Source organism: Psammomys obesus, unplaced genomic scaffold, assembly GCF_907164565.1.
Source record: "Psammomys obesus unplaced genomic scaffold, mPsaObe1.curated_primary_1811, whole genome shotgun sequence".
NCBI classification, from domain to species: Eukaryota; Metazoa; Chordata; class Mammalia; order Rodentia; family Muridae; genus Psammomys; species Psammomys obesus.
Window position 1 is genome coordinate 57,484,431 of NW_026585895.1, and position 10,903 is coordinate 57,495,333.

Genomic DNA, 10,903 nt, shown 5'->3' on the forward strand with positions numbered 1-10,903 from the left:
TAGTTCTGGAAAAATGTTTATTTGTGTATTACAGCCTGGATTGGTCTACTTTTTCTTCTTTTTGGACACTTTGAGCTTCCCATCGATCAGCCGTTGGCCCTGTTTCTTTATCTCGGCCCGCGATGGGACGTAGCTATGGTCCACGTCCGCAAACTGGAAGGTTTCTGAACAGGCAAGGAAAGAGTGGCTTGGCCCCTCTTTCCAGAGACCTCCCACCTCTATCTGTTTTCCTTTGTTTCCATGGGCCATCTCCTGTGTCTGGAGCTCATCTCAGAGATGGTTCGACGACTTGAGACTCCATGAACTGACCCCTGCCCTAAGTTACCCAAGGCCAGGTGCCACCAGGATCACCCAAACTACCTGTTCTTATACCACAAATACTGTCATGGTATTCCCCATTGTCTCAGAACAAGTAATAAATTATTATAAAGATTAACCCATGTCACTTCTATCAATTAACACCTTTCCCTTTAGCACCCAGTTTGTCAGACTGTTCCAGTCAGAGTCTATGCCACCTCTTGCCTAGTTGCAACTACGTTTCCTGTTCCCCCTCTCCATCTCTTCCCTGTGACTGGCATGTAGGGCCTCACCTATCACGTCCTCCTCTTGGTCCTCAAAGGTAATTCTGGTATTATGTTTCTCCTTTAGAGTTGATGACTCCAGGGCATCCCTCACCTTTGTGTCAACCTGCAGGGCAGCACCCTTATCAGACTGGAGAGGACATGGGCTTTGTGGGTACCCCTTCAAAGCCCAGGGCTACCTCCTCATTTCTGGACAGTGCTTGCATGCGGTCAGCCAGGTATATGAGCTTCCCCTCGCAATACTCCAGCTTGCCGTATACATCAAGGGTGTCTGAGATTGCTACTTCTTTCTGTAGACCAGAGGATTATCTTGTTTTTCCTGTGGCTCCAAATGGGGACCCTGTGCACAGCATCTCCTCCCCAGGGCTGATACCTGGATGGTTGGCAAGGTGATGCCGATGAGCCGGATGTAGAGGTTGTCAATACCTGTCTGGATGGCCAGCAGCAGCTGCTGGCTCTTGGTCATGTTGCTGTGGGCCAGCTGGAGCCTTGCTTCTTCCTCTTCTAGCATGGTCTTCATCTTTTTCTCAATGGAACTAAAGCTGTGAAGAAGGTAGGCACAGCATTGAGGGTGGGACAGTTCTCAGGGTCCACAGGGGTCCTGAACCAGGTGTCAATTTCAGGGGCTCATAAATTCAGCTTCAAGCAGGTAGATCCTCAGCTCAGTTCTGCTGATAAACAGTAAATATGCGCAGCTATTAACTTGTCACTATGGGGCCATCCAGTAGCCCTGGAACATACCCAACGGAGCTGGGTGTCTGGTGGAACTTGAGCAGTGCCTCCTCAAGTTCCAGCTTCTTCATCAGGGCCTCTAACTGTGTCCGTCGTGCCTCACAATCCTCCATCTGTAGCTCCAGGTTCTCCTCAGTATTCCTCTGTGCCAGGAAGCGGCCAGCTATGTCCTAACCATCCCAGGGCAGAGAGAAACAGGTGTGGGCTTGGCAGGCAATTGGGTTCCACAGCCCTAGTTTCTCCTGGACCCCTCCCAGTAGATAATGCAGATTCTTGGTAGTTGGGGCTCAGTCATGACACGGAGTACTTTTGGGCAGTAAGGTTTGTGAGGGGCTAGGCAGAGAGGTAGCCTGTACATGTCCTGAGACATAGCTTTTTGTCAAGATGCTGTGGATGGAACTCAAGGCCTGACAATGGCAACCCAGGTGGGTCTATGACAAAAGGAGGCCAGCAGAAGCAGCTGTTTATTGTGGCTGTCAAGTTGGGGAAGAAGCTAGAGCTGTGGTGAGAGGCCAGGTCCTTAGCATTTGGACTTTCATCTGTCCTGTACATAGAATATGGTGGGGAAATGCCAGCCATATGCTGGAATATTTTCTTTTCTGAGCCATACCTAAAAAACCCCAGATATTTTTTTACAGACTTGGAAGCATCATCACTGGGGACCTCCCTGGGGAGGTCTAAGCTTTGTGAACTTCTTGCAGAGCATCCCAGGCCCTGGCCTAGCTTAGAGCCACCACTAAGCTAACACTTTCCAAGTGCCAGGGAAACTTACCCAGAGGTGGGAGCACTGCACAGCAGATTTGACCCTCTCTACTAAAGCAGTCACTTCTGTCTGGTATTCCATATCTGCTATGGAAGTTTCTCTTTTCCTCACTGGGCAGAGCAGAGAGGAGGGCCTAGTCAGTGTGCAGGAATGACTACCTGGTGGTTTTGTAGACACTTAGGCTTCAGAAAAGTAGCCCAGGATGTTGGGTGCCCTCATGTAACCCTGCTCTCCTCAGCCTGACCCTTCTTAGTACTTTGGAAATTCTAGGACTAGGAGCAGCATGGTATTATATAGCTTTGGGAAGCAGTTCTGAGATGTCACTGGGTGACTGAGGTCTACTTGTCCAAGATAGCCATCCTATGCCATAGGCTATCAGATTCTTCAGGGGCAGTCAGGGAGAGGCAGAGGCTCTCCTCACTCTAGTGACCACAGGTTATATCTAGCCTCATGGTGACCTGGCTGGGCAGTCCCAGACATTGCTGGCTACTGGGCTGGACAAGGCAGGGAGCTGAGACTCACCTTTCATGGTCTCCATACTCATTAGATTGGAGGGGAAATCCAGGTCCCTTCGACCCTGGTGGGAGAAAGAACCAGGTGTGAGAATGAGAAGTAAAGGATCCCCCCAGCTCTTCCCCCATGGGTGAGTAGTGCCATGGGGCATGGCTCAAAATGTACACGGCGGTACTTCTCGCTGGTTTCCTTGGTGTGGATCTTGTCAATAAGCTTCTTTTGCTGGTTCAGCCGGTTCTCCCGTGCCCTTCGCTCCTCGATGAAGGTCGCCTCCCCTTGCCTCATGTTCCTCTGAGGACACAGGGAATTCATGGAGATGATGTGTCACCAAGGGTCCTAGGGTCCTAAAGCCTGTGATCAGTTTTCAGTCTTCATATTACTTGGCTGTGGAAGAAAGCTGGCCATTCTTCTTACTGGCTTCTACTGTCCTCTAGGGCACCCCTTTGCCTCTGTAGAGCAGAGACTCCTGGCTGACATATGTTACTGACTTTTCTCTCTAGCCTACTAGGCTCTCTACTTTCCTCTAGGCCTTTGCCTCTGGTTACCTCCTGGCCCGTTCTACTTAGAACCTATCACATTGGATTTAACATATCTAAAAGTATTTCATCCCTTTTATTGCTGAACCAGGTCTCTCCTAATATTAAATCTCACTATGGTCACCCCTTAAAGATTTCCCTGCCATCTCTGCTTCTGGAAATCCCTACTCTACTACTGGCCTGGCCCTGCAACCAGTATTTCTGCTCTGGCACCTTCTGGCACCTGCAGGTAATATGTGCCATTATAAAACACAATCTGTTTTTTTTTTTTCTTTTCAAGACAGGGTTTCTCTGTGTAGCTACTGGCTGTCCTGAAACTCTCTCTGTAGACCAGCTGGCTTTGAACTTAAGAGATCTGCCTGCCTCAGCATCCTCAGTGCTGGGAATAAAGGTGTATGTCACCATACTAAGCATAAAACACAGTCTGATCATGTGATCCTATATCTGCTTGGAGGCTGTAAGTCTGAGGACCCTGTAGCCTCCATGACTTGCACAGGAAAGCTATGTAGATTTCTGTACACCAACATGTGGCAACAGCCTTGGCTTTTCTGAGCTCTGATTATCCTTGATTTTGCTGGTTCTTCAGAGCCCATTCAAGTATATTTCCTTGAAAAACCACCCTAGAGACCTTGAAACCCTTTGCCTCTTGTCTGCCATACTGGTCCTACATACGATGTGGTGGGCTACTAGATTAGTTATCCACTTCAGGAGGATGAGTCTTGCTGCCCCACTAAGGGATCTTGGGACTGACAAGGTCAATAGATACCCATGGTCCTGGCCACATCTATTCATGGCCTCAGTGCCCAAATAGACTTTCTCTAACCCATAGGTGAGCAGATCAGCTGGTAGGGCTGACAATGGAGTTCTCCAGTATTGGCATGGGATGTCCAATAGGTCCTGAACAAGACAGGATCAGGTGATCCAGCTGTTGATAGTCACCCGATCCTGGGACTCACCTTGACCTCATCAGTAATCATCATGGCATCTTGGGACATGACTGTCATATCTGACAGCTCCAAGCAGTAGTTGGACACCAGGTGCTGAAGCTTGTCTAGCTCTGTGGGGTATTCCGCCAGCATCTATCAGGGACAGACAAAGGCAATATGGTCTTGAAACAATGGATTCCTTTGGTGCCATCATACTGCTGGCTTTCCTGAGCCCTCTGATTCTCCTATTCTTTACCCCCAGATTGTGTGAGCCCTGGGGAGTTCTGTCTGTTGCCCAGCCTCTAGACAAGGCATAGAGCAAGAGAAAGAAGTATTCTAGCATGGATAGTCATTGGTGACCTGTGGACTTCTCACTATACAGGACAAGAGGATATGATGACTCAACCATGACTCAGCAAAGGCCAACTCTAAAACCAAGGAATATTTGCTTGGGGGACATCTTTGGTCCGAAGTGGAACATAGGGGCTTGAAAAAAACTGGGTGTGGAGCTAGATGGGGCTCAAAGTGAAAGCCACTTCTTACCGTTGTGCTATGTGATTTTGGGATCACACCTAGCCTTTAAATTGCTGCTGGGATGGATGGAGAAGTACGTGGCTAAGTGCATTGATGGCCAAGGAAGCCTAGCTGTTGATCCTTTACTGTTAAAAACCTGTTAACTGGCTGAATCTTTGCCAATTGAAAAATGTGAATGAATGTGAAAAAATGTGAATGGGGATTTGTTTCAAGTGTATTTGTTCTAGAAAGAAAGTTCTACAAAGAATACCCAGGGGCTGGAGAGATGGCTCAGTGGTAGAGAGTACTGTCTGCTCTTCGGAAGGACTGGGGTTCAATTCCCAGCACCCACATGGCAGCTCACAACTGTCTGTAATACCCATTCCAAGGGATCTGACACCTTCACACTAATGCACATAAAATAAAGTTAAATACAATAAAAATTAGAAAAAAATACCTAGGTGAAGGAGTGTGTGTAAGGGTGGACACTGGAAAGGAAGGTGGGCAGGGTCTCCAGGTGAGCCTCCAGCACTAGGATCAGGTAAGAGGAACAAACCAGAGCATGATGATGAGATCCTGGCTCAGGGATATGACCCCAGCAGGGAAAAGCTGCTGCATCTGATCACATATCAACCCTCCCCCCAAGCCATTCATTCACCTCTTTTTTAGGTATTTTCCCTGGCCACCTTCTCAGTCCCATCCACCATGCTGCTCTCAGTACCCTGCTGTCCTGAAGCCCTTTCACCTCCACTTCCACTACAGATGCTTTGTTTGAAGAGAACCCTAGTGTGAGTACACTCAGCGAGATTTGTTATCATGGCTCCTTAAGACTTTCATGGGTCAGAATCTGCTTCCTCCTGAATTCCAACACAGAAAACGGGAGCCAGATCCAAAATGGCCAGAATGCTGTGTGCTCAGCATATTTTGGAATGTGAGAGGGGAGTCTGTAACTTCCTGGGCGGTGGGTATGGCCCATCTCTGACCTTCAGAGACCCAAAGTAAACCATTTAAAATATGAGAATTCTGTGGTTTTGTGGTGTGTGTGTGTGTGTGTGTGTGTGTGTGTGTTGATGATGATGATTTGAATCTGTTTTTGAGGCAGAGTCTCACTGTGTAGCCCAGGCTGGCCTGAAATGTGCAATCTTCCCATTTTAGCCTCTCACAGAACTGTGTGCTACGGGGCCCAGGCTTAAGGCCAAATAATGGGTGTGTCTCATAAAATGCCTGTGTGGAATGACAAAAATGAAGTTCTCAAAGGAAGTTTCCACATGCTGGCTGCTTTGCTGGCTGCTTGGAAGATAGTCACAGGTGGGGCTCCCTGGGTGAGGGGCTCACCTTCTTCAGGTAGTCCAGCAGGTCTGTGTACAGCATGTGGATATTCTGGCTGGTGGTGATCTTGATCATTGTCTTTTCAATGTTGTTCTCCAGCTGGCGGATCACCTGGTGGTGGTGTGGTTATGGGATCATTGAAAAGGCTTGGTGACAAGATCCACCTCCCCACAATGTTGCAGAGCCCTGCCTAGGAGGGCAGGTGGGGTCGGGGTCGGGATCGGGGGCTAGGCTTTCACACCAGGGTGTTGGGCTCCCTTAGTTCTACTCCTGCCAATAGGTCTTGCAGATGAAGTCATATTGTACATCATATCTGCCACCCAGTCACCATGTAGAAAATGGCTTTGATTCCCAACTTAATGTTTACAGTTGTGTGATAAAACATTATCTCAAGCCATCAGGTTTCCTGCTCCTTGTTAGTAAGTTTTTCTGTTTGCACATAGCCATATAAGGGCACAGACTAACCAAAGTCCATCCGGAGGTCCCACCCTTCTGATGTAGCCCCACCCTTCTGATGTAGCCCCACCCCTCCTTTGAAGGCCATCTGCTTGTGTTTTTCTCCTAGGAAGACCCTCACCAAAGGCCTTCTCGTGGAACCGGCCTAATCAGCGGCCCTGCCCTGACAACATAATCCCCACATCCTCTGGCAAAGCTCTTGCCTTGGGAGCCACACTTGAGTCAGGTTCTTTCTGGAGCGTCAGCACACAGTCAGAGCCCCGCCCCCACCCTGTCCCCGGGCACCTGTAGTTGCCGCAGCTCATCTTTAGAAGCTTCAGGCTGGTTCCGTAGGTTGGCCAACTCCAGTTGCAAGCTCTCCAGCTTCTGTCCGCGTCGCCGAGCCAGATGGATCAGTACGTTGTGTGCATTCACGCGGTCGAAGACGCACTTGCGCAGCTTCTCCCGAGCCACCTGGGTCAGGGAGGACGCCCGCGCGTGGGTGCCGGGGAGAGAGGTGCGGGGAACCCAGGAAGGTAGTGGGCCGGGACCTGTGGCTGCTCCACGAGGAAGCAAGAGATGGGAATAGGCTTTGCCTTTGGCGGCTTGCTGGGGGCAGACCTGGGGGACTGGGGCTGAGATGGGCGAGGGATCCTCGCAGTCCTCGTCTGCCTCCTTACCTCCATATTACTTCGGCAGTGTGCCAGCCTCATGGACGCATCGTTCGCGCAGGCCTTGGAGATGGTCCACTGATCGTACTGTGGAGCGGTGGCGGCTGAGCCTGGAGCCTTGCTCTTAGCACTGATTACTCAGGCATATCCCCCAGTACCACTTACTTGCTGGTAGCCCAGCAAGGAGACTGGTCCTGGGACCCCTGAATGGAGCGCGGAGGACCCCTCCGAGGCCATCCCTACTTTGGGTGTTGTGGGGTCTGGAAAGAAGGTCAGAGAGCCCAAAAAGTCCCTGTTGTAGGTGCTAAGCATTCTGGGTGTGTGGTGTTGGGGAAACCAGCCCTGCAGACCTATTGGACCAGAAAGAGGGTAGAATGTGTGCATGAGTGGCCACCACCTATCCCCAGGCTGCAAAGGGAGTGGGGCTTTTGCACCTTCTTAGCCAAAGCCCAGTCGTGGGCCCCTCGACGGAGGTTGCTGCGCAGGAGGCTCAGTGTAGCCTTGTTCTGTGTTGTCTTCTCCTTCACGCCCTGGATCTGGAGTGCCCGACATTGTTCTGTAGGTGTTGGAGGGAACAAGATTACCAGATGCTATGGCAAAAGCCTGGCTGAGAATTTCAGCAAAGCGTCCAGAGAGGCCAGTGGAAAATGACATTGTCTCTGGGACCATTTTTCTCTTCTACCCCTACTCTGGAAGACACAGGCTTAACTGCTCACAGCGGTAATTTGCTGGGCTCTCCAGGGATGGATTCTGGCAGCAAAGAGGGTGATGCCAAGAATGGGCACCGTTGTTTCTTTCAGAGACAAGCCTTAGAAACAGGCAGATCTCTCCTCGAGTCCTTCAACTTTGGACTAATGTTGTGGTAAATGCACAGAGCTCTTTGAAGCTTCTCTCATATCACCCCCTCACATGGCAGTCCCTTCTGTAACTTTTGCCCACTTGTGGTGGTCTGGGTGGGTAGTAGGATGGCAAGTTGCCTAGTAGCAGACCAGAGTGGCAGTCCCCACTGTGAGGCTCACCCTGGAGCCGAGTGATTGTCTTTAGCTCCTGTATCTGTGCCTCCACAGCTGCTTCATTGTGCATCTTCATGGTGGGCCTAAAGGTCCCCCAGGGGTCTTGTATGCCTCTCACACTACCCGTGCAGTTTCCTGCTCAACTGAGGCTAGGTTGAGATTGTCTTTGGAATTTCAACTCAGGTTGAGATTGTCTTTAGAATTGCAGCTCATTATGATGGAGGCCAAGGTTCTTAATGCCCAGGGAACCCTGAAATTCCATTCTTCCAGAATTTAATCTTTAGGATCATCTATGGGTGCTTGCCCTAAGAAAAATGAGTTTCTCAAGGTAGCTGTTTCAAGAGCTCTGTTGGATACCAGAGACCTCTTGGTGGTGGTGGTGGTGGTGGGGAATTTGTGATGACTGGTACTTATCCACCTCCTTGTTCCCTCTTTTGCCCTTAGGGTCTCAATGCAGTTTGACTGAGCCTTCCACATCTAACCTCAATGTTGGTGCTTGAGACCTATCTCTCTCCAACCCATACTTGCAGTTCAAAGGCCAGGTGCTGGGTAACTTGACAACCCACCCCAGCTGCTTCCCATCACTGTTCTATCTCTTCCAACTTTCTCAGACCTTTGCCAGCTTGTCTGGTGCCATCCTGCTTGATTCCTGCATCCTTCAGACCTTGAGTCACCAATTATGGGCAGGTACAAGTTCATACACCTACACCCTGAGAGCAGTGTTCCAGGAGCCATCAGCAGCCTAGAACACCATGGGGTTTGTGAGTCAGACCCTTTCTGCATAACTAAGTACTCGTGGGGAGCTTACTCTTCAGGCATTTATTCTTCTGTCTGGGAATGGGAGTCTGGGTCAGGGTATTACATGGCTGACTCCTCTGCTGTGTGTCTCCTTGATTGTAGATGCTTTCTGCTCCTTTGACTTCATGTGGTTGTTCCTCTGTGCCTGTCTGTGTCCTAATTTCTTGTTACAAGGAGATTAGAAAGTCTGGGTTAGTCCCTGTGGCATCAGTTAGTCCTAATCACTTCATTCCCAACAGTTGCTTCCTGAGTTCGGGAGGGTAGGACTACAGTGTGGGAATTTGGGAAAATATGTGGTCAGATCACGTGTATAACACGGACACATTAGTGCCTATCTTCCTACGATCTCTCACATGGATCTCTTACTTTTTAGCTACTTTCCTGTCCAGTTTAAACTCTAGGTTCACCCCTTGCCTCCCTTCTGATCTATGCCTCATCCTCAAGCAGACTGAAAGGACCTGCCATGGCAATGGTTGCTGTCTTTCCTAGTTTTGGGTGGCCCAGTTTGGTATCCAGCTGAGGCAGAGTCAACTTATATTCCTCAGTATTGACCCCCCTTTCCCCTCAGATACAGAACTCCTGAATTTTGGTGGGTCAAAAGGCTATCCAGAGCAAGGCTGCCTTCCTAGATTTCCTTACAGTAGATATACCACATGACTTAGTTCTGGCCAGTAGTGTGTATGCAGACACAGAAGACTAACTGCCCTCCTCCCCCTTTCTTCTTTCTGTTAAATGGGATGAAGATGCAATGGCTGGTGGAGCTGGTGGAGCCACTTGGCATGATGAGCTAGATTGGGAACTGGGAGCCATCACAACAGGGAACAGATTGAAGGAAGCCCAGGTCCCTGACCCAATAAGCTCTTAAAGCATTGCCAGGGTTTGAAGATAGCTTGTCCTCTGAAGCTCATGCTGGAGTTTAACCCCCATTGTGAAGTTTTAAGAGAGTGGGACACAGGACTGTGATGTTCTAGGTGGGGCCTTTGCAAGATGATTGGAATTTAAGTTACAAGGGTAGAGTTACCACAACCAAACCTTGATGGCTTTATAGGAAGAGGAAAAAACACATGTGCTCTGTTTCTGGCCATTTGATGACCTGTGATGTTTCTGGACTCTGCCAGAATGACAGCCACCATTAAGTGACTGTTGGACCTCCAGAACCATGAGTTAAAATAAATGTCAGTTGTATGGACACAAAGGTGTATGATGACATCTCTATACACCTACTTCTTTGTCTTTCTCTCTTTCTTGATAGGATTTCTCTGTGTGTCTCTGGCTGTCCTGTAATTCAGTCTGTAGACCAGGCTGGCCTCAATATTGGAGATTCACTTGCTTCTGCCTCCTGAGTGCTGTAATTAAAGATATGTACCAGCACACTGGGCCATTCTTTTTCATGTTAAACCTGTATTTGTTGTGTGTGCCTGTTCATGTGCAATGGGAACATGCCAGAGTGTGCATGTGGAGGTGAGAGGACAATCTGGGGGAGTTGTTACTCCTTCCACTGTGTGGATCTTGGAGATTAAACCCAGGCATCGGGCTTATCAACAGGTGCTTCATCTGCCAAACAACTTCACCAGCTCTTTGTTTTTTTTTTTTTTAAGATTTATTATTATGTATATGAAGTATTATGTATATGAAGTTCTGTCTGCATGTACACCTGCATGCCAGAAGAGGGCAACAGATCTCATTATAGATGGTTGTGAGCCACCATGTGGTTGCTGGGAATTAAATTCAGGACCTCTGGAAGAGCAGCCAGTGTTCTTAACCTTTGAGCCATCTCTCCAGCTCCCCAGCTCTTTTTTTTTTAATAGCTTTAGAGCTCAGGTAGGAAAACAGACAAGCCATTACTAGCTACAACCCTTCAACATTCTCCTTGGACTTGGAGCAAAAAGGTCAGAAAAGGGGTCCCAAAACACTATACAAAATTCATGTTTGTGAGTTTTTGTGCATGAATGTTGTATATGTGAGCACACTTGTGATTTTGTTGGATACTTATGTATGGCTCTGCATTTTTTTTGTGTTTGTGCATGGTTTTGTGTGTGTGTGTGTGTGTATTTGTGTGTTCTTGTGCAAGACTATCAGTGTGTGAGCATGCA

General features: G+C 48.8%; 1 protein-coding gene across 1 annotated transcript; it reads right to left on the bottom strand.

Moving 5' to 3' along the window:
- Positions 1-32: 32 nt before the first annotated feature.
- Positions 33-8,088, bottom strand: Ccdc183 (coiled-coil domain containing 183). The gene is made up of 14 exons (XM_055600052.1): positions 8,019-8,088; positions 7,434-7,555; positions 7,009-7,086; positions 6,635-6,802; positions 5,900-6,004; positions 4,082-4,204; positions 2,755-2,880; positions 2,599-2,653; positions 2,086-2,186; positions 1,323-1,483; positions 955-1,123; positions 761-871; positions 591-687; positions 33-164 (listed from the first exon to the last, which is right to left on the bottom strand). The coding sequence occupies exons 1-14, from the start codon at positions 8,086-8,088 to the stop codon at positions 46-48; spliced, it is 1,605 nt and encodes a 534-aa protein (XP_055456027.1). The 3' UTR covers positions 33-45.
- Positions 8,089-10,903: the final 2,815 nt, after the last annotated feature.

Excerpts from the sequence above, each read along its gene's own strand:
- Ccdc183 (XM_055600052.1), bottom strand. The coding sequence starts at position 8,088 with ATGAAGATGCACAATGAAGCAGCTGTGGAGGCACAGATACAGGAGCTA. Across the intron at positions 2,187-2,598 it reads GAGTATGGAGACCATGAAAG|TGAGGAAAAGAGAAACTTCC; the intron begins GTGAGTCTCAGC and ends TGCTCTGCCCAG. Across the intron at positions 1,124-1,322 it reads CAGACACCCAGCTCCGTTGG|CTTTAGTTCCATTGAGAAAA; the intron begins GTATGTTCCAGG and ends CCTTCTTCACAG.